Source organism: Triticum aestivum, chromosome 3A (assembly GCF_018294505.1).
Source record: "Triticum aestivum cultivar Chinese Spring chromosome 3A, IWGSC CS RefSeq v2.1, whole genome shotgun sequence".
Taxonomy (NCBI): domain Eukaryota; kingdom Viridiplantae; phylum Streptophyta; class Magnoliopsida; order Poales; family Poaceae; genus Triticum; species Triticum aestivum.
The window spans coordinates 511,901,379-511,924,552 of record NC_057800.1 but is presented as its reverse complement, the minus strand read 5'-3'; the positions used below and the strand labels follow the sequence as shown (position 1 = coordinate 511,924,552).

At 46.5% G+C, this 23,174-nt stretch overlaps 1 protein-coding gene across 1 annotated transcript; it reads left to right on the top strand.

The window, feature by feature from the left end:
- Window positions 1–9,856: 9,856 nt before the first annotated feature.
- Window positions 9,857–13,208, top strand: LOC123061908 (trihelix transcription factor ASIL1). The gene is made up of 2 exons (XM_044485193.1): window positions 9,857–11,239; window positions 12,878–13,208. Exon 1 carries the CDS (start codon window positions 10,270–10,272, stop codon window positions 11,224–11,226), a length of 957 nt encoding a protein of 318 aa, XP_044341128.1. The 5' UTR covers window positions 9,857–10,269; the 3' UTR covers window positions 11,227–11,239; window positions 12,878–13,208.
- The last annotated feature ends 9,966 nt before the right edge of the window (window positions 13,209–23,174 follow it).

Here is a 23,174-nt window from a genome sequence, read left to right as displayed (position 1 = left end):
ATAAAAGACATTTATCATGAACATTGAAATATAATAATACTTTTATTATTACCTCTAGGGCATATTTCCAACAGCCATATCATGTCACTATTTGATTGCATGTGATGTTTATCATGTTTTACATCTTATTTGCTTAGAACGACGGTAGCTTAAATAAGATGATCACTCGTAATAATTTCAAGAAAGTGTTCCCCCTAACTGTGCACTGTTGCGAAGGTTCGTTGTTTCGAAGCACCACGTGATGATCGGGTGTGATAGATTCCAACGTTCGAATACAACGGGTGTAAGCCAGATTTACACACGCAATACACTTAGGTTGACTTGACGAGCCTAGCATGTACAGACATGGCCTCGGAACACAGAAGACCGAAAGGTCGAGCATGAGTCGTATAGAAGATACGATCAACATGAAGATGTTCACCGATGTTGGCTAGTCCGTCTCACGTGATGATCAGACACGGCCTAGTTAACTCGGATCATGTTTCACTTGATGACTAGAGGGATGTCTATCTGAGTGGGAGTTCATTGAGTAATTTGATTAGATGAACTTAATTATCATGAACTTAGTCTAAAATCTTTACAATGTGTCTTGTAGATCAAATGGCCCACGTTGTCCTCAACTTCAACGCGCTCCTAGAGAAAACCAAGCTGAAAGACGATGGCAGCAACTATACGGACTAGGTCCGAAACCTGAGGATCATCCTCATAGCTGCCAAGAAAGATTATGTCCTAGAAGCACCGCTAGGTGACGCACCTGTCCCACAGAACCAAGACGTTATGAACGCTTGGTAGTCACGTGCTGATGATTACTCCCTCGTTCAGTGCGGCATGCTTTACAGCTTAGAACCGGGACTCCAAAAGCGTTTTGAGAGACACAGAGCATATGAGATGTTTGAAGAGCTGAAAATGGTTTTTCAAGCTCATGCCCGGGTCGAGAGATATGAAGTCTCCGACAAGTTCTTCAGCTGTAAAATGGAGGAAAATAGTTCTGTCAGTGAGCACATACTCAAAATGTCTGGGTTGCATAACCACTTGACTCAGCTGGGAGTTAATCTCCCGGATGACGCGGTCATTGACAGAATCCTTCAGTCGCTTCCACCGAGCTACAAGAGCTTTGTGATGAACTTCAATATGCAGGGGATGGAAAAGACCATTCCTGAGGTATATTCAATGCTGAAATCAGCGGAGGTGGAAATCAAAAAGGAACATCAAGTGTTGATGGTGAATAAAACCACTAAGTTCAAGAAAGGCAAGGGTAAAAAGAACTTCAAGAAAGAAGGCAAGGGAGTTGTCGCGCCCGGTAAGCAAGCTGCCGGGAAGAAGCCAAAGAATGGACCCAAGACCGAGACTGAGTTTTTTTTATTGCAAGGGAAGTGGTCACTAGAAGCTGAACTGCCCCAAATACTTAGCGGACAAGAAGGCCGGCAACACTAAAGGTATATGTGATATACATGTAATTGATGTGTACCTTACCAGTACTCGTAGTAGCTCCTGGGTATTTGATACCGGTGTGGTTGCTCACATTTGTAACTCAAAGCAGGAGCTGCGGAATAAGCGGAGACTGGCGAAGGACGAGGTGACGATGGGCGTCAGGAATGGTTCCAAGGTCGATGTGATCACCGTCGGCACGCTGCCTCTACATTTACCTACGGGGTTAGTTTTAAACCTCAATAATTGTTATTTAGTGCTATCTTTGAGCATGAACATTGTATCAGGATCTCGTTTAATTCGAGATGGCTACTCATTTAAATCCGAGAATAGTGGTTGTTCTATTTATATGAGAGATATGTTTTATGGTCATGCTCCGATGGTGAATGGTTTATTCTTAATGAATCTCGAGCATAATGCTACACATATTCATAGTGTGAATACCAAAAGATGTAAGGTTGATAATGATAGTCCCACATACTTGTGGCACTGCCGCCTTGGTCACATAGGTGTCAAACGCATGAAGAAGCTCCATGCAGATGGACTTTTAGAGTCTCTTGATTACGAATCATTTGACACGTGCGAACCATGCCTCATGGGTAAAATGACGAAGACTCCGTTCTCAGGAACAATGGAGCGAGCAACCAACTTATTGGAAATCATACATACTGATGTGTGCGGTCCAATGAGTGTTGAGGCTCACGGTGGCTATCGTTATGTTCTCACCCTCACTGATGACTTGAGTAGATATGGGTATGTCTACTTAATGAAACACAAGTCTGAGACCTTTGAAAAGTTCAAGGAATTTCAGAGTGAGGTTGAGAATCAACGCGACAAGAAAATCAAGTTCTTGCGATCAGATCGTGGGGGAGAATACTTGAGTCACGAATTTGGCACACACTTAAGAAAATGTGGAATAGTTTCACAACTCACGTCGCCTGGAACACCTCAGCGTAATGGTGTGTCCGAACGTCGTAATCGCACTCTATTGGATATGGTGCGATCTATGATGTCTCTTACCGATTTACCGCTGTCATTTTGGGGCTATGCTTTAGAGACTGCCGCATTCACTTTAAATAGGGCTCCGTCGAAATCCGTTGAGACGACACCGTATGAATTATGGTTTGGGAAGAAACCTAAGCTGTCATTTCTAAAAGTTTGGGGATGCGATGCTTATGTCAAGAAACTTCAACCTGAAAAGCTCGAACCCAAGTCGGAAAAATGCGTCTTCCTAGGATACCCTAAAGAAACTGTTGGGTATACCTTCTACCTCAGATCCGAAGGCAAGATCTTTGTTGCCAAGAATGGGTCCTTTCTAGAGAAAGAGTTTCTCTCGAAAGAAATAAGTGGGAGGAAAGTAGAACTTGATGACGTATTGCCTCTTGAACCGGTAAGTGGCGCAACTCAAGAAAATGTTCCTGAGGTGCCTGCACCGACTAGAGAGGAAGTTAATGATGATGATCATGAAACTTCAGATCAAGTTACTACTGAACTTCGTAGGTCCATGAGGACACGTTCCGCACTAGAGTGGTACGGCAACCCTGTCTTGGAAATCATGTTGTTAGACAACGGTGAACCTTCGAACTATGAAGAAGCGATGGCGGGCCCGGATTCCGACAAATGGCTGGAAGCCATGAAATCCGAGATAGGATCCATGTATGAAAACGAAGTATGGACTTTGACTGACTTGCCCAATGATCGGCGAGCCATAGAAAATAAATGGATCTTTAAGAAGAAGACATACGCGGATGGTAATGTGACCATCTATAAAGCTCGGCTTGTCACTAAGGGTTATCGACAAGTTCAAGGGGTTGACTACGATGAGACTTTCTCACCCGTAGCGAAGCTGAAGTCCGTCCGAATCATGTTAGCAATTGCCGCATTCTATGATTATGAGATATGGAAAATGGACGTCAAAACGGCATTCCTTAATGGTTTCGTTAAGGAAGAATTGTATATGATGCAGCCGGAAGGTTTTGTCAATCCTAAGAATGCTGACAAGGTGTGCAAGCTCCAACGCTCGATTTATGGGCTAGTGCAAGCATCTCGGAGTTGGAACATTCGTTTTGATGAGATGATCAAAGCGTTTGGGTTTACGCAGACTTATGGAGAAGCCTGCATTTACAATAAAGTGAGTGGGAGCTCTGTAGCATTTCTCATATTGTATGTGGATGACATACTGTTGATGGGAAATGATATAGAATTCTTGGAAAGAATAAAGGCCTACTTGAACAAGTGTTTTTCAATGAAGGACCTTGGAGAAGCTGCTTATATATTAGGCATCAAGATCTATAGAGATAGATCGAGACGCCTCATTGGTCTTTCACATAGTACGTACCTTGACAATATATTGAAGAAGTTCAAAATGGATCAGTCAAAGAAGGGCTTCTTGCCTGTATTGCAAGGTACGAGATTGAGCACGGCTCAATGCCCGACCCCGACAGAAGATAGAGAAAAGATGAGTGTTGTCCCCTATGCCTCGGCCATAGGGTCTATCATGTATGCTATGTTGTGTACCAGACCTGATGTAAACCTTGCCGTAAGTTTGGTAGGAAGGTACCAAAGTAATCCCGACATGGAACACTGGACAGCGGTCAAGAATATCCTGAAGTACCTGAAAAGGACTAAGGACATGTTTCTCGTGTATGGAGGTGACGAAGAGCTCGTTGTAAAGGTTTACGTCGATGCTAGCTTCGACACAGATCTGGATGACTCTAAGTCACAAACCGGATACGTGTATATTTTGAATGGTGGGGCAGTAAGCTGGTGCAGTTGCAAGCAAAGCGTTGTGGCGGGATCTACATGTGAAGCGGAGTACATGGCAGCCTCGGAGGCATCACAAGAAGCAGTCTAGGTGAAGGAGTTCATTACCGACCTAGGAGTCATACCCAATGCGTCGGGCCCGATGACTCTCTTCTTTGACAACACGGGAGCTATTGCCCTTGCCAAGGAGCCCAGGTTTCACAGGAAGACCAGGCATATCAAGCGTCGCTTCAACTCCATTCGTGAAAGTGTTCAAAATGGAGACATAGAGATTTGTAAAGTACATACGGACCTGAATGTGGCAGATTCGTTGACTAAACCTCTCCCTAGAGCAAAACATGATCAACACCAGAACTGCATGGGTGTTCGATTCATCACAATGTAACTAGAATATTGACTCTAGTGCAAGTGGGAGACTGTTGAAAATATGCCCTAGAGGCAATAATAAAATGGTTATTATTATATTTCTTTGTTCATGATAATTGTCTATTGTTCATGCTATAATTGTGTTATCCGGAAATCGTAATACATGTGTGAATACATAGACCACAACACGTCCCTAGTGAGCCTCTAGTTGACTAGCTCGTTGATCAAAAGATAGTCATGGTTTCCTGACTATGGACATTGGATGTCATTGATAACGGGATCACATCATTAGGAGAATGATGTGATGGACAAGACCCAATCCTAAGCATAGCTCAAAGATCGTGTAGTTCGTTTGTTGTAGCTTTTCCGAATGTCAAGTATCATTTCCTTAGACCATGAGATTGTGCAACTCCCGGATATCGTAGGAGTGCCTTGGGTGTGCCAAACGTCACAACGTAACTGGGTGACTATAAAGGTACATTACAGGTATCTCCGAAAGTGTCTGTTGGGTTGGCACAAATCGAGACTGGGATTTGTCACTCCGTATGACGGAGAGGTATCTCTGGGCCCACTCGGTAATGCATCATCATAATGAGCTCAATGTGATCAAGTGGTTCATCATGGGATCATGCATTACGGCACGAGTAAAGTGACTTGCCGGTAACGAGATTGAACGAGGTATTGGGATACCGACGATCGAGTCTCGGGCAAGTAACGCACCGATTGACAAAGGGAATTGTATACGGATTGATTGAATCCTCGACATCATGGTTCATCCGATGAGATCATCGTGGAGCATGTGGGAGCCAACATGGGTATCCAGATCCCACTGTTGGTTATTGACCGGAGAGACGTCTCGGTCATGTCTGCATGTCTCCCGAACCCGTAGGGTCTACACACTTAAGGTTCAGTGACGCTAGGGTTGTTAAGATATTAGCATACGGTAACCCGAAAGTTGTTCGGAGTCCCGGATGAGATCCCGGACGTCACGAGGAGTTCCGGAATAATCTGGAGGTGAATATTTATATATAGGAAGTCAAGTTTCGGCCATCGAGAAAGTTTCGAGGGTAACCGGTATTGTACCGGGACCACCGGAAGGGTCCCAGGGGTCCACCGGGTGGGGCCACCTATCCCGGAGGGGCCCATGGGCTGAAGTGGGAGGGGAACCAACCCTTAGTGGGCTGGTGCGCCCCCCCTTGGGCCTTCCCCTGCGCCTAGGGTTGGAAACCCTAGGGGTGGGGGGCGCCACCCTTGCCTTGGGGGGCAAGGCACCCCCTTGGCCGCCGCCCCCCTAGGAGATTGGATCTCCTAGGGCCGGCGCCCCCCCTAGGCACCCTATATATAGTGGGGGGAGGGAGGGAAGCCGCACCCATGCCCCTGGCCTCTCCCTCTCCCTCCCGTGACACTCCTCCGTCTCCCTGCGCTTGGCGAAGCCCTGTCGAGATCATCGTTGCTTCCACCACCACGCCGTCGTGCTGCTAGATCTTCATCAACCTCTCCTTCCCCCTTGCTGGATCAATTAGGAGGAGACGTCTTCCCAATCGTACGTGTGTTGAACGCGGAGGTGCCGTCCGTTCGGCACTTGGTCATCAGTGATTTGGATCACGTCGAGTACGACTCCATCAATCCCGTTCTCTTGAACGCTTCCGCGCGTGATCTACAAGGGTATGTAGATGCACTCCTTTCTCCCTCGTTGCTAGATGACTCCATAGATTGATCTTGGTGATGCGTAGAAAATTTTAAAATTCTGCTATGTTCCCCAACAGGAACCCGCCTTGCAATGCCGAAGACAATCTGCGCGCAGGACTTGTCGTCATTGAAGCCTGGTTCGGGGGCTACTGAGGGAGTCCTGGATTAGGGGGTGTCCGGATGGCCGGACTATACCTTCAGCCGGACTCCTGGACTATGAAGATACAGGATTGAAGACTTCGTCCCATGTCCGGAAGGGACTTTCCTTGGCGTGGAAGGCAAGCTTGGCGATACGGATATGTAGATCTCCTACCATTGTAACCGACTTTATGTAACCCTAACCCTCTCCGGTGTCTATATAAACCGGAGGGTTTTAGCCCGTAGGACAACATATAGAACAACAATCATACCATAGGCTAGCTTCTAGGGTTTAGCCTCTCCGATCTCGTGGTAGATCTACTCTTGTACTACCCATATCATCAATATTAATCAAGCAGGACGTAGGGTTTTACCTCCATCAAGAGGGCCCAAACCTGGGTAAAACTTCATGTCCCTTGCCTCATGTTACCATCCGGCCTAGACACACAGTTCGGGACCCCCTACCCGAGATCCGCCGGTTTTGACACCGACAAGCTCCAAGAGACCATTGTATTGAGAATCAAACGAGAGAGAGGAAGCCATCTAGCTACTAACTACGAACCCGAAGGTCTACAAAGAACTACTCACGCATCATCGGATAGGCACCAATGGAAGTGGTGAACCCCTCCGTGATGGTATCTAGATTGGATCTGGTGGTTCTGGACTCTGCGGCGGCTGGAATTGATTTTCGTCGACTCCCCTAGGGTTTCTACAATATTGGGGTATTTATAGAGCAAAGAGGCGGTCCGGGGGGCACCCGAGGTGGGCACAACCCACCAGGGCGCGCTTGGGCCTCTTGGCGTGCCCTGGTGGGTTGTGCTCCCCTCGGAGCATCCCCCAGGCGCTGCCTTGGCCCATTGGGTGTCTTATGGTCCATAAAAAATCTCCGTGAAGTTTCGTTGCATTTGGACTCCGTTTGGTATTGATTTCCCGCGATGTAAAAAACATCCAAAAAAACAGCAACTGTCACTTGGCACTATGTCAATAGGCTAGCACCAAAAAAGACATAAAATGACTATAAAATGATTATAAAACATCCAAGATTGATAATATAACAACATGAAACAATCAAAAAATATAGATACGTTGGAGACGTATCATAACCATGCACACATCGTTTGAGGCCGTGAGTGAAACCTCGGCCAGACTTTCTTTACGGGTACAACCTCAAATAGGAGATACACCTCGACTAGAGTCTTGTGTGGTTAGTCAGGTTGTGGCCGACACCCTCGCTAGGCTTCCGCTTGAAGGTTGCCAAGATACATGACGTGTATATGGTGGTAAATGGTGAGAGCGTGTGTGACCCTGCAGGGTTATCAAACTATTTGAATAGTCTCGTCCTCGGATATGGACTACTTAGAAAGCTTATATTGTTCATAGACAACTTGAAGTGGATCCTCTAAATTGCGCAAGATAAGCGTGGTGCCATGAATGGCCTTTCCGTAGAGACACGGGAGCGGATCTATAGTGGTGTATTGATATGATGAATATGTGGATTCATGTGCGCTTTCCCACCCCAAAGAAAATACTGGTAGTCGTAGTACAAGATAGCCACTGAGTCAAAGCTGGCTTGCTACAGTTAAACCCAACAACCCTCATTGTTGATACTGATGCATAAGTAGATAGTTCTGATTGAAGTCTTGCTGAGTACATTTGTACTCACATTTGCTTAATTTATATTTTTGCAGAGGAGACTTCAGTCTCACTAGTGGTTTCTACGATGAGTTCGACGTTCATCGATTAGTTTGGGAATCCTAAACAGATGTCTGGTTCCTATGGAGGGTCTTGTAGATAGTCAGGCTTATCAGTCTTTTCCTTTTATAGGTGTCTATATTCAGACATGTTATGCTTCCGTTGCTTGTATTACCTTGTATGTTGGGTCTTAAAGAAATACTTTGAGTCGTACATTTATGTTGTGATGTCATGTGTATCTACACATATCGAGCATATTGTGTGTATGTTATTGAAATGCTTTGGTATGTGTGAGATTCAACACCTAGTTGTTTATTCTTGATAGCCTTCCTTATGGGGAAATGCCTCTTAGTGCTTTCATCCTGAACACATGGATTGACCGACATGTATCCTTTTTGCTCCTATGTACTCGCTCCGTTCCAAAATAGATGACTCAACTTTGTACAAAAGTTAGTACAAAGTTGAGTCATCTATTTTGGAACGGAGGGAGTATGTCCCTATGGGGAAATATCACGCGATTTTTACTGGAGTCCTTTGTAGCCTCGCTACGACTCGGTTACACTCGCTGCTGACCGACACATGCATTACTGGGTCATGTATGCCTGTCCCTTTTAAGTTTGGGCCACCTTGGTTTATGACTAGTCACATCGACCCGGGTTCTCTATCATATGGATACTAGCATCGCAATCATATACGTGAGCCAAAAGACGCAAACGGTCCCGACCAAGGTAAAGGCGGCAGCCATGAGCTATCGTGCGTGAGGCCGCAAAGTGATATGATGTGTCTTATGCTAGATCAGTGTGTCTTACGATCGGGGTCCCGACAGAAGTGTAAAGGATGGTCAATATTGAGGCAATTTCACTTTTTTGGGACCATGGCAAATTTTCATTGCTTTTCAACCATGGCCAAATTTATTTTTTTCTCATGGCAAATTTACCTTTATTTTGGCATGGCAATTTTAATGTAATACACACAACAAATTTTATTTTAAGCGCTAATGACAAATTTCAAACATAGTTAATTTGTCGTGGCAAATTTTCACTATAAAGCCAAATTTTTGTTTTTTTGCTGTGATTACTATAAGCCCAATTTGTGTTTTTTATGAACAATGGCAAATGTAGTAAACATTTGGGCTTTCTTTTGTGTCTATACTGGGATTTATTTTCCTTTTTCATTTTTTTACATGGAAAGGGCATGTATGGGGCAGTTTGTGTGTGCATTCCGGCTGTGGGGTTTCTTCCATCGAACGAAACCGTTCGGTGGGATCGATCGCTCGTGCCGAACGTCTCGTTCGGTTTGGGGGATCTCCAGAACGAACGCGTGGACATTAATGGCGTCCAAACATTTTTACTCTCTTCGTTTTGTTTAGTCCGCACATTACTTTTGACTAATTTATTTTATAAAGTTTGATTAAGTTTATAGAAAATAATATAAAAATTACAATAAAATATCTATATAATGTGAAAATACATTCAATAATGAATCTAGTGAAATTGATTTGGTATTGTATATGTTAATATTTTTCTTCATAAATTTGGTCAAAATTTATAAAGTTTAATTTCAGAGAAAAGCTAATACGAGGAAGCTGAAGAGCCGAAATCGCCGCCTCAATACACGGCGGCCCCACCTCTACGCACCCATCCATGACCATGCATCCCCGAAGTCTGCGAACCCACGTCGCCACTCGCCACCCCGCCTCTGTCGCTCGCTCGCTCGCTCGGACTGTTTCTCTCTCCTTTTCGGCGCCCGAAAACCAAAGAGACGCAGCGCGCGCACGCCGACCGAACGTCGGCCAGCCGAGCCGTCCCGTACGTATGGAGTCCCCCCTGGGCACGGCATCCGTCCCGCACCGCGACGTGCCGCGCCGGCCAACCGTGCCTTCCGATTTTAATTCGGCTCCACTCCCGACGGCCGGTCAGTCAAACCCGCGCCCCCACCCATCCAACGGCGGCCGTTCCCCACTGCCTCCGCCCGCTCCCCTCCCATCCACGTGCCCACCGCGTCCGCCTCCCTCACGGTCACGGCCCACGGGCCGCCGCTCCCCACCTCGCCGCCCGTCCGCTCCCCTCTTTTATTCCCCTCCCCCCTCGTCGCCAGCCGCCCCCGACTCGCATCCATCCGTCTCCAGCCACCGAGAGGGGAAATTAGTCCAGACTTTTAGGGTTTCCTGAGAGAGAGATCTGGGAGGGCGCCATGGACGGGAAGCTGCCGCCGCCCAACCCCAACCTCCCGTACCGGGAGGACTGCTGGAGCGAGGGCGAGACGGCCGCCCTCGTCGACGCCTGGGGGTCGCGGTACATCGACCTCAACCGCGGCAGCCTCCGCCAGCCGCAGTGGCGCGAGGTCGCCGACGCCGTCAACACCCGCCCGGGGGCCTCCGCGCGCCGCCGGCCCCCGCGCACCGACATCCAGTGCAAGAACCGGGTCGATACCCTCAAGAAGAAGTACAAGGCCGAGCGGGCGCGGGGCGGGCCCTCCCCCTGGCCCTTCTACCGCCAGCTCGACGTCCTCGTCGGCCCGACCCTCTCGGCCGCCGCCGCCAAGAAGCCCTCCCCGCCCCGCGCGCTTCCCATGCTGCGGAGGCGCATGTCGCCCTCTCGCTCCCCGTCGCCGCCCTCGCCGGCGCCGCCGATGGCGCTCCCCCTGCCCAACTACCGCCGCGGGTCCAACCTCCCGGCCGCTGACCTCTTCCATAAGGCCGCCGCAGCTGCGGCCGCTGCGGATTCTGACTCGGACGATGGCTACAATAACAACAACTATGACGACGACGAGGGCTCGCAGCAATCGGCCTCGCGCTCAGTGTCGTCTCACTCTGGTGGTAACGGTCCTCCTGTTCTTGGCAGTGGTGGGGGCGGCGGTGGCGGCAACAAAAGGAAGAGGGGCGGGGCTGGAGGTTTTGGGGAGCTAGCGATGGCAATGGAGACATTCGCTGAGATGTATGAGCGCATGGAGGCTGCCAAGCAGAGGCATGCAGAGGAGATGGAGAAGCAGCGGATCAAGTTCCTCAAGGATCTGGAGCTCAAGCGGATGCAGGCTTTCGTGGACATGCAGCTTCAACTTTCGAGGGTAAAGCAAGCCAAGAACGGTACCTCGGAGATGCTCATGTCTCTTGCTGCACTGCCGTTCCTCAGCAACCCTGCTTACCTCTGATATAAGAGTTTAGGTAAGGAATTTGGCCTCTTAAAGTCAGATTTTAGGTTACTGTAATAGACTTGGGATTGATGATGTGTCTTTGTATGCTATATTGCCTTATGTGGAACCAATGCAGATGTTCTGATATGCTTAGGTGTTCACCCATGTTGAACATATGTAACCAGAGATCTAGGCTACCTTTTATTTGTGCAAAGCAATGCTCAAGTAATTGTATGTTTGGCGATTTTGCATTATGAGAGACCAAGGCCTGACTTATGATAGCGACTAGCGATCTAGGAGATATTAGTCAGTTGATGATACACCCCCTGGAAATCCTAGATAATGAATGTTTTGCGTGTAGTCTCCCAGTGTGTTGCTGCATCTGCGTCGTCTGGTCGGCTCGCCGCCACGCACACGCGATTGCTCTGCGTATAGGCGAATTGTTTAATTTGTTGATGATGCATCTCATCTTCTGTTCGGTCAAATTCTTAGTTATCAGGTCCTCTTTGATCTGATCTGATAAATTCTAATGGTCGACTCTTGTGTATGCCAGTTTAGAATTTGTGGTTATATGCTTATATTAGATACATTGGTTTCTGATTCATAGTTTTCTGTTGTGAGTAGGAAATGCTGAAAATCTTTTCTCTAGTGTTATGCTGATTTGATGTTAAGTTTTTGTTTTGTTTTATATTGGAAGCATTTGAAGATCTTCTTTTGTACTGGGGTTTCATGCTTAGATTAGTTAAGCTGGTGATGAATGAGTATTGTTGCTTGGTAGATTATGGAGTGGGCTGTGAGATAGTTTCCCATTAGATCCTGGTCGCCGCCTTCCTTCTTCTTTCGCCAATAGGCTGAAGTACAATTGCCAATATTTCCTAAATTCTGAGAGGAATTTGTTTCAAATATGTTAAAATTTGGTCTCTAATTATCACATATTCTTGTTTGTCAGCTTTGATCATGTGGTGCACATGTTGATCATCTATTCTTGTGATACTGGCCTTTATTAGGTGTTGATACTATGATGTTATTTGTTTATTAACTGTTACAGTCCGTTAGGGATGTGTTACCAACTTGTCGTACCCCCATCATGAGAGCCATTGACTTGACAATTAGTGTCCAGGCCTCAGAGTCCAGACTTTGAGGTTTGAGCATCAGTTGTCTTGGTAAAGCTGACTTGTATGTAAAAACGGACGTTATGGATTTATGGTTATTGAATTCTACTCCCTCCGTTCCTAAATATAAGCCTTTTTAGAGATTCCAATACAAACTACATACGCAGCAAAATGAGTGAATCTACACTCTAAAATATGTCTATATACATTCATATGTAGTCCGTATTGAAATCTCTATAAAGTCTTGTATTTAGAAACAGAGGGAGTACATAAGAATAGCGGGAAGTTCTTGTGTCAGTTGTTCCGGTGATGATAGAATTATATGACCAGTTGGTTTTTGGTTTTGTGAAGCTCTCTTGAACCACATCACATATAAGTTGGAAAATACATGAGGGCTTATGGTGTTTGCATGTTAAGCAGTTGTGAAAAACTCACCAGAAAAGTGAATCGTGTATAGGTTTATCCCCAAATTTGCTGTTGATTGTGCTTCATTCTCGTTACATTTCCTTGTGTTACTAGCATTCTTATGTACCTATATATTTGTTTCTGTTTTCCAGATTACTTGGAGTCAAGCATGGTATGGTGCTGCTCTTTGATGAAGATCAATCTAGGTTCATTGGTAGTTTGGTGTATAGGCTCTGGAGTCCGGATGTGTAAAACAGATGCTTCTGCTCCAGCCAAGAGCTTTGGTGTCGCCTGCGTTTTCTGGACTATAGCCGTTGGCGTTTTGTCTCTTTTCTTCTGCTGGGATGTTAACAGACAATTTCGTTGTTTAGTTTTTGTTTCAGTTAACATGATTTACAAGGTCTGTAACAGAAAATACTGAATATGAATCAACTCAAGCCAGCTGCTTTGAAATGTACATTCGAGCTGGTTGGGGCTTTCTCAGTTTGCAAGGCGCTGACTGGAAAACGGAACGGTGGCATATGAATGAAACTCTCAGATTGAGGTATCCAATTTTGGATTTGGCTCACAGTTTTGGATGGGTCATGACCCTTGTGGGTCCTTTCGATCAGCATAGCACGCCTACGGTTTCGAGATGGTAAGAGATGTTGTGCATGGAGGTGGCTTAAGGACGACTGTAGGGAGAGACATCTGTCTCGGCCGGGTGCTCAGCGGCTGCGAGGAGGCGGCTTAAGGGGCGTCCGGCGGTTGCGGCCTCAGTGGCTGGGAGCGACGTCTTTCCCTGTTGGGGTTTGATGGTTGCATCCTCGCGGGCTCGGAGTGGCGTCTTTTCTTCGCTGCCTTCCTCTTGCATTTGATTGCATGTCTGTTATGCTGGTAAATTAGAATGGCTTGTTGTTCACATGCTTGACGAGTTTTTTGATTCTATTCTGATGCTGTGGGGTAGTGTCTGCGTGTTATTTTCTTGCCGCTGCTAGATGAACAATGTTGTTGTGGACGTCTTAAGGGAAAATATAGGGAAAATACGGTTGGTTGTGTGTTTCTCTCCAGTTTTCCTCTGTTTGGATTTGTTGGGTTTTCAGGTTTACACTTAGCCTGAGATTATTAGGTCGGCGGTTTTGTCTAAAGAAATTGTATTTGTATGTTATGTGAAAGGTGGCTAGCTGTCTTGTTTTTGTCTTTGGGTTGTTAGTTTTCTCTGTTGTGTTTCCCCTTTTTGTGGTCTAATTTCTCCCTTTTTTGGGTGCGCTATCTTGGTACGTTGAGAGGTGTCTTTCTGAAAAAAGGGATTTTGATAATTTGCCACAGCTTTCTTCGCACTTTGATGATTTGCCACTGTTTTGATTGACACTGAATTTTTGCCACACCTTTGGCAAAACTTTGATGATTTGCCCCTTTTAACCGATTTATTCTGTTTTACATATAATACAGTTGAACTGATTATCAAAATACCCCTTGAATCAAAGCGGCCCAAATTGGTTGAACTGAATCGATTCACAAGAACTGCTCTGTCGGTTGCCTGCACTTCTCCGTTCGTCCCCAACCTCGGTGGCTCGCTATGCTGCTCCTCTTCCCTTGCCTGTTGGACGCCCGAGCTGCCATGTTGTTCGCTTCTACGGCCATGTTCAGCTAGCCATGCACGCCCATCTCCGTCTACCAGAGCAGGTCGAGCCCAGTCGTTGCGGCTGCCATGCGCGGCTGTAGGTCAAGCTCGGTCGCTGCAGCCGTCGCGCGTAGCGCCGGCACCCGCCGCGGCGTTTGCCTCATCACCTCCTCTAAGGCTCTAAATCGAGGAAGGCCAACCAGATCGGCAGCCGCAGGTCGAGCCTACTTGCTGCGCCGCCGCACGCAGCGTCGCCTTGCTGGTTGTGGTTAGGGTGAGCGCCAACGTTGGTAATCGTCGCGTCGTCCGAGAGCTTCCACGACATACAGTGGTAGCCAAGTAGCGCCGCTTTGCTGGTAGTCAGGGTCACCGCCAATGTCGGCAACCGTCGTGTCGTTCGAGAGCTTCCACGGCATACAGTTGTAGCCAAGCAGCGCTGCCTCACCAACCGTGGTCACCACAGCACACCGAGCTGCTGAGGTAGGCTAGCAGCGCGAGCACCCCGCGAAGGAGACAGTCGCGACGGCCGGGAGCTTCCACAGCACGCGGAGGTCGGGGCTTCGGCTTGTGCAGGTCATCGCCGTGGTTTGGTCGAGGCTGGGAGAGGTGAGATGGTACTCGGCCTAGGCTGTGCTGTGGTCATCTGGATTGCAGGGACATTTTAGACATTTCACGGCGGGCCCATCTTGTCAGGGGCAAATCATCAAAGTTTTGGCAAAGGTGTGGCAAAAAATCAGTGTCAATGAAAACAAGGGCAAATCATCAAAGTGCAAAGAAAGCCGTGGCAAATCATCAAATTCCTCTTCTGAAAATGATGTCATGAAGGGGTTGAAGAGGTTCAAGATTGGCCCTCACTGCTCCTTGGCAATGCCTTTGTCCTGTCATTTTATATGTTTGATTTGTCTATTTTCTTTCACCTCCCTTGGCATATACAACAACATAAATACTAGTAATTTTTTTGCAGGGAATTTAGAGCTTTTATTCAAACGAAAGCATTCTATGAACAGTCAGCAATAAGGCTGCTGATCAGGAAGCTGGGAGTCTCCGTAAGCCAGCTTTCGGTGCCAGTCACCGTGCAAGCACGCTTTGCACAAAGATGAGCTGGACCATTGGCTGATCTACTTACATGTTCGATTACAAAAGAATGAAAACTATCAGAAAGCTCTTCAATTTCTAAGATAACTGGTGCCACAACTGAACGACTGCTGCGGCGAGTGTTCCAAAGGTTGACCACCTCCAGGCTATCGGTCTCGACCACCACATGCGTAAACCCTCTGAGATTTGCAAAAATTACTCCATCCCGAACTGCAAGGGCCTCCGCTATCATGGGGTCAGTAACTCCAGGTTGTGGTTTACACCAAGCACCTAACAGGGCTGTGGATGATCTTGCAACATCACCAGCTCCACTTTTGCCTTCGTCATGAACGACTGCTGCATCGGTGTTTATCTTAACTTGATCTGATTCCGAAGGCCACCACCCATGCCCTGGCAAAACTTTTGTGTGCTGTACGGGAATATCAAGTAGGGCCAGAGCTTCTCGGGTAAGTCTCATCGAGTTGGCCGGGTCGAGTTTATCCCCATCATGTGTCCATCTGTTCCGGGAAGTCCAAATAGACCACATCACAGTGATTATCGTTGCTCGGTCTCTCTGTGAGAATCTTGGTTCACATAAAATATCAGCTGCCCAAGTTGTTATGGTCCTTATGTTTTCTGAGTGAATGGTTTGTTTGCTCATCTCATGGATTCCTTCACTAGTGCAGAATGGGCCTAAGGCAACACATCTATCATTGGACTGAACTATGTGCGACGCATGCATCACAAATGGTAGAAAAATAAACTTGTGTGCCAGAAAACAAAACGCGTGCGATGGATGCATCACAAATGGTAGAAAAATAAACTTGTGTGCCAGAAAACAAAACACGTGCGATGACCCATCCATCGGGCACGATTTTCGTATGAAGACAGTGTGTGATAAGGGGCACATATCAAAGTGTAGAGTTGCGTGTGTAATATGTCGTTATAACGCGCACGATTAAAATGTTGGCAATGTGTACGCTCATTGGTAAATGCTTTACAAAAATGAAATGTTTGTGATGGTTTGAAGCATCGCGCACTGTGCGTCGTATGAATACTGGCGTGTAAAAATTTGAAAGTTACACACATGGTTTTTTAAAGGCCACTCGTGTGTGTTAACTTGTGACAACGCAGAAGATTCCGTGCTAGCTCGCTCTTCCTTCTTCCCTAAGTTTTCCATTAATGGCGTTATTCAAACATGCCACCATTTCCTGCCAGTCCCTCATCGGTTTTTGCTTGCTCCCGCATGAGTTGTTGGATTCCCCTAAGCGTAAGGATGAAGCAGAACGGTAGTAAGTATTTTCTTCGGTTTAAAGAACCAAGATTGTTAATCCAGTAGGAGTCTCCCAAGCTAAACAAGTGAACAACACCTGCACATGCGACACAAAGAACTTGTCTGCAACACGGCAAGAGGGCTATCAATCCCTTGTCTTGCTAGTTACTCCCTCAGTCCCAAAATAAATGTCTCAAGCTTGGTACAACTTTGGGACGGAGGGAGTACATGATTAAACTGCAAATGATAGACATAGTAGATAGCAATATAACACGGCAAAATAAAAGTGTCAATGGTGTTGAAGAATTCAGTAATGGACATAGATCCAGTGGGTCCATAGGTTCACTAGTGACATCTCTCTCAAAAATAGGCAAATGGCATGGTAAACAAATTAGAGTTGGGCAGCGATTAACATGCAATATTTATGACTATGATCATTTATGATATAATCTCATATAAGCATTACTTCCTTGATAAGTAAACTGTTAACCTAGATGCATCTACTACTAATACTTCACCCCCAAAATCGCTATCCAACATGCATCTCAAGGTATTAAGTTTGCAACATAATGTAGAGAGAAACACATCAACCAATATGAAAAAGGGTTGTTTTATCCTTAGTGGCAACAATACAATACTTGTCTTCGCCCTTATTGTCATTGGGTTAGAACACCACAAGATTGAACCCACTACAAAGCACCACTCCCTTTGAAGAAAAATCCATCGAACTTGGCCAAAGAAGATAGATACTCTCTTCGTCCCATAATATAAGAGCATTTTTGACACTAATGTAGTGTCAAAAACGTTCTTATATTATGGGACGGAGGAAGTAGATTGGAAAACATGAAAAGCTATTTAATTATACAACAACAAAACCTCAAAAGATGTAACTGAATTTAATGAACAATCTGATCCGTAAAGTGAAAATTCAGCGTATCTCAACAAACACACCATCGATTACATCGAATTGATCATGATCAGCTCACAGGAACATGATATTGAAGAGAGAGAGAGAGAGAGAGAGAGAGAGAGATAGAGAGAGATCTAGCTACTACTATGGACCCTAAGGTCCTAATGGAACTACTCACACATCATGGAGGTAGCAAGGTTGATGAAAAGAAGACTCCAATAATAGCGAACAAGCCTCCAGATTGGATCTTCGCGAAACAGGAACTTGCGACGGCGATAAATTTCTTCTAAAAATACATCGAAGGGTTTCAGTATTTATAGGGATTATGGTGGTGGAATTGAGGTAAGGCAGTCCCCGTGGGCCCCACATGCCCTGGTGGCATGCCCTAGGGCATGGCCGCACCACGTGGCCGTGTGGACCCATGGTTGCTCCTCTCGTGCATCCCCGAAGCTTCTAGGGTCCTTCGTCGTCCAGATTTTTTCAAAAAAAAATTGGCGTCGTATTTTGACCTTCCTAGATATTGATTTCCTACGAAATAAAAAACATGCAGAAAACAGGAGTTGGCAATGGGCACTAAGTTAATAGGTTAGTGTACAAAAATAATATAATTTTCTATAAAAAGGTATATGAAAGTGATAATATAATAGCATGAAACAATCAAAATTTACAGATACGTTCCTGATGTATCAGTTTCCCGCAAGAGTGGTGATAATTAAAAGCTAGGCGGCGGCACAACATAGTGCACACAAACAGAGCTAGCGCAACCTATAGCCCTCTACCATTCCAAGCATGTAACCCCGGCGAAGCGCTCCTCCATCATGAACCTCTAGTTCGAGCAGGATGAAGAGCAAGAGCCAGTGCAGGCTCCACGACCTGTTGAGGCCGAGGGCGTCCCGTTCAATGCGTCAGACAACGTTGTGCTGCGCGTAATACTAGGATGCAACAGACCCTTAGCGCATGGCGTGGAGAGGCGGTGGCACTCCACACAACAAGAGAGGTGGCGTGCCGTAGAGACAGAGCGATGGCGCATCATAGTACAAGAGCGGATCCATCGCTACTTGGATGTCTCATTTGACATACCATTGTAGCTGGGTCCATGGCCCATCAAGAGCTCGATTCCCCGTCAGGAATGTGAAGTGGTCATCTGTGTCATACTTGTTGGGAATATAAATTTGAGATGTGACCCGCCGAGGAGGGGCCGGGTTACACATTGGCGGCTTAACATGAAGAAAGCCCAAGGAGGCCCAGGGAAAAGGTATGAAGACGACGGCTCTTAGAGGCAAGCCTGCTAAGGGCCCAGGACCCTAGCTGTGAACCACCATAGGAGGACTTGCTCTGTAAGGCAAGATTAGTTAGAAACCGAGCCGGTCACGTTGTGTAAACCGACCGGGACTCTGTAAGCCTCCGGGTCTCTACCTGTGTATATAAAGGTGAGACCCGGCGGCGGATTAACTCAAGAAACAAGGAATCGAGAACTAGGTCAAGCGTATTCTCTCTCTTGTAATCGAAACTCAAGAAATACAACTAGAAGCAGGACATAGGCTTTTATTCGTTGAGAGGGGCCAAATCTGGGTAAACTCTTTGTGTCCTTTGTCCCGTTCAACCCCTTTAAACTAACCTAGTGCGATGGCTCCACACCTAAGTCCTTTCACTAGGGCATCTACCGTGACAAATCCACGATAGTTGGCGCCCACCGTGGGGCCAGAGCACGATGGTTTCGAGTTTTTGAAGGGCGGCTACTCAGGGATCAAGGGATATGCCGTGGGCAGAATGACCAAGAGTCGCCGCGGTAAGCTTTACATCGACGACGCTGGCTGGGGTCCTGAGGCTGACTCAATCGAGTACAAGTACCGGGTCCCCTTCGGTGGAATTCACGTCTTCATTGGAAAGATTGGAGAGTCGGAGCCTGAGCCGGACATCTGCACTGACACGACCGAGACGGCCCAGCGCGCACGACCCGCCAAGATCCAACCCGCCGGGAAGCCTGCCTTCGTTAGCTTTGTTCATGGGGCAGATCTCGAAGAAGGTTCTATGTCAGGTGGAGAGACAGCCATCTACTCAGGTGATGAGTCCTCAACCGGCGAAACTGAGTTGATCTACCAATTGCAGGATGGCGGGCTTGCGGGCTGTTCCAATGGCGACAATATTCCAGATTCCTATGAGCCGCCGAGCAGGGATGCAATTTTCATGGATGGAACACAACATATGTTGAATTCATTAACTGCGGCGGCTATGACCTCTAGTCCAATAGCTGCCGCGATGGCCGGGGCCAGCGGCTCTGTACGCCCGTCGGTTTAGGTTTTATATGAACTCCTGGATGCTCTGGCGACTCTCTTAGCTACAGAGGTGACTCTGGCGACTAAAGCACATCATAAGGTGGAAGTTGCGAAGCTACGGGATGAGACAACTCAGGCTAAGGAGGAACTTAATGCTGAGAATGTTAGGATGGCAACAGGGCGAGCTGCGTTGGAAGATGAGTCCCAACGAATTCAAGCAGAAACTTGTAACGCCCTCGATGCGGCTATAGCTCCCACGTGTCGAGGCACGACTTAGAGACATAACCGCATTGAAAGCAATGTCGCAAGTTAGGCAATCATCACAACATCCCATCTAATATATAGAATAAAAGGGGAGATACATAGTTGGCTTACACTCGCCACATCACATCAAAGAACATAAATAACATACATCATCCAAACACTCATGGCCCGACTACGGCGCCAAAATAGAAGAAAACCCAACATGCGACACGGTCCCGATCAAACCCCAATTGGGCACCACTACTGATCATCAGGAAAAGAGACATAGTAACGCTGAGAGTCCTCGTCGAACTCCCACTTGAGCTCGTATGCGTCACCTGGAGCGGAATCACCTGGACCTGCATCTGGAGTTATAGTATCTGTGAGCCACGGGGACTCAGCAATCTCGCACCCTCGCGATCAAAACTATTTAAGCTTATAGGAAGGGGTAAGGAAAATATGTGTGGAGTTGCAGCAAGCGACTAGCATATATGGTGGCTAACTTATACGCAAAAGAGAGCGAGAAGAGGAGGCAAAGCGCGAGCGAGAATCTAGAAGAACAACCTGCGCAAGCATTACTCCAACACCGTGTCCACTTCCCGGACTCCGCCGAGAAGGGGCCATCACGGTAACACACACGGTTGATTCATTTTAATTAAGTTTATGTTCAAGTTATCTACAACCGGATATTAACAAATTCCCATCTGCCCATAACCGCGGGCATGGCTTTCGAAAGTTCAATCCCTGCAGGGGAGTCCCAACTTAGCCCATGACAAGCTCTCATGGTCAATGAAGGAATAGACCTCCACCCGAGACGTTCCGATCAGACTCGGTATCTCGGTACAACAAGACATTTCGACAGGTTAAAACAAGACCAGCAACACCGCCCGAATGTGCCAACAAATCCCGATACGAGCTGCACATATCTCGTTCTCAGGGCACACTCAGATGAGCAATCCGTACAACTAAAACCAAACCTCGAGTTTCCCTGAGGGGGCGCTGCACAGGGCTCTAGTTCGGACCAACACTCAGAGGAGCACTGGCCCGTGGGGGGCTAAAATAAAGATGACCCTCGGGCTCCGGAAACCCAAGGAAAAAAGAGGCTAGGTGGCAAATGATAAAACCAATGTTGGGCATTGCTGGAAAAGCTTTAATCAAGGCGAACTATCAAGAGGTTCCCATTATAGCCCAACCGTGAAAGAAACGCAAAAATCCGGGAACATAACACCGATATGACGGAAACTAGGGCGGCAAGAGTGGAACAAAACACTAGGCGAGAGGCCGAGCCTTCCACCCTTTACCAAGTATATAGATGCATTAAGATAGCATAGCAATATAATGATATCCCAACAAGTAAGTAAATGTTCCAACAAGGAACGGCTCCAATCTACACCTGCAACTAGCAACGCTATAAGAGGGGCTGAGCAAAGCGGTAACATAGCCAATCAACGGCTTGCTAGGACATGGTGGGTTAGAGGTTCAACATGGCAATTGGGAGGCTGACAAGCAAAAGGTAGGCATCGTAGCATTGGCATAGCAAAAGAGCGAGCAAACTAGCATAGCAAAGATAGTAGTGATTTCGAGGGTATGATCATCTTGCCTGCAAAGCTGTCAGAGTTGACTGGATCCTCAAAAGCAAACTCAACGGGCTCCTCGTTAGCGAACTCATCTCCCGGCTCTACCCAAACAAGACAAACAAGCAACAAGGATACAATCAACCACGTGCAAACTCAGACAATAAGATGCAATGATGGTATGCTATGCGGGATGCGATGCGGCATGCAAAATGCAAGATATGACAGGAAATGCATGAACCTGGCCTCAACTTGGAAAAACCAAGTGTGTCACTGGAAAGATGGGATGAAAGCGCTTGAAAACGATATAAAGAACGCCAGAATCGGAGTTACGGTTTGGAAATGGCAAGCGATTTAAGAATGACACCGGTCTGCGATTTACAGCAAGTAGTCATCTAAATGCAATGAGATGAACATGCTACAACACCCAAACATGACAACAAAATACATGCCAGGGAAGCATTCAAGATGCTTAACAAAAGACTAGCACTGAGTCACGGCCAATTCATCCATTATGAGGTTCAAACAAGCATGGCAAAAACGCAAATGCAAAACAGATTTCAGACTTAGTGAAATTAACACTTGTCTGAAGTTTCAGATCATGAAGCCCTCTTTGGAGCAGCAAAACAACATGCTACAGGACCTGATTAAGACAAATAAGAACATGGCATGGAGCTACTCAACAAGCTTAACAAAATACCCTAAGTGACCTGGGGCCAAGAGGGATCACAAAATATACTAACGAGCGCACGAACATAGCTAAAACATAATCAGTTTTCAGACTTAGTGAAAACTGAGACATGCTGAAATATAACTCACGAAGGCATGTAAACGAGCTCTATGCACTCACCACGGTGCAAGTCATGGCAAGATAAGCATACATCCATTAATAAGGCACAAAATGCTAGCTAGACATGGCAAGAACAATGGCATAGCATGCACGGATCAACTACAATAGCATCGGCAAAATCGCAAACGACTTGACGATCTGCCCAGATTCACAACGAAGCAAAAGTAGAGCTCGATTGACTCAAGCTAGGGTGCTCCATAATTGCAAGTAAAGACGTGGATGGATAGAGCATAACAAGATTAACAAAACTCCTTTATTGATCATCCTCAAAAGAGGCACGGATCACTAGGAAACATCATGAACATATGGCATCATGAACTAAATAATCCCAGACTTAGTGAAATTACTAAGTCACTGAAAACAGATTTACCGGGTGCCTCACTTTGCAAGCTTGCAAAAGTCACCACACACATCCTAAAAATGCATGGGTTGCACCTCTGGAAAGATAACAAGATGCTTAACAAAACATATGAAGGACTCACATGCATATCATGCACACAACAATCATGGCAAAAATGACAAAAGTCTAAGATGAACTAGCAGATCTGACAATTAACTCACGAAGCCTCCTTCTAACAGCATTTCGGGCATCAAGATGAACTCAAATGAAAATGATGCAATGGAATCAAATGATGTACTCGTCGAG

Excerpts from the sequence above, each read along its gene's own strand:
- LOC123061908 (XM_044485193.1), top strand. The coding sequence starts at position 10,270 with ATGGACGGGAAGCTGCCGCCGCCCAACCCCAACCTCCCGTACCGGGAG.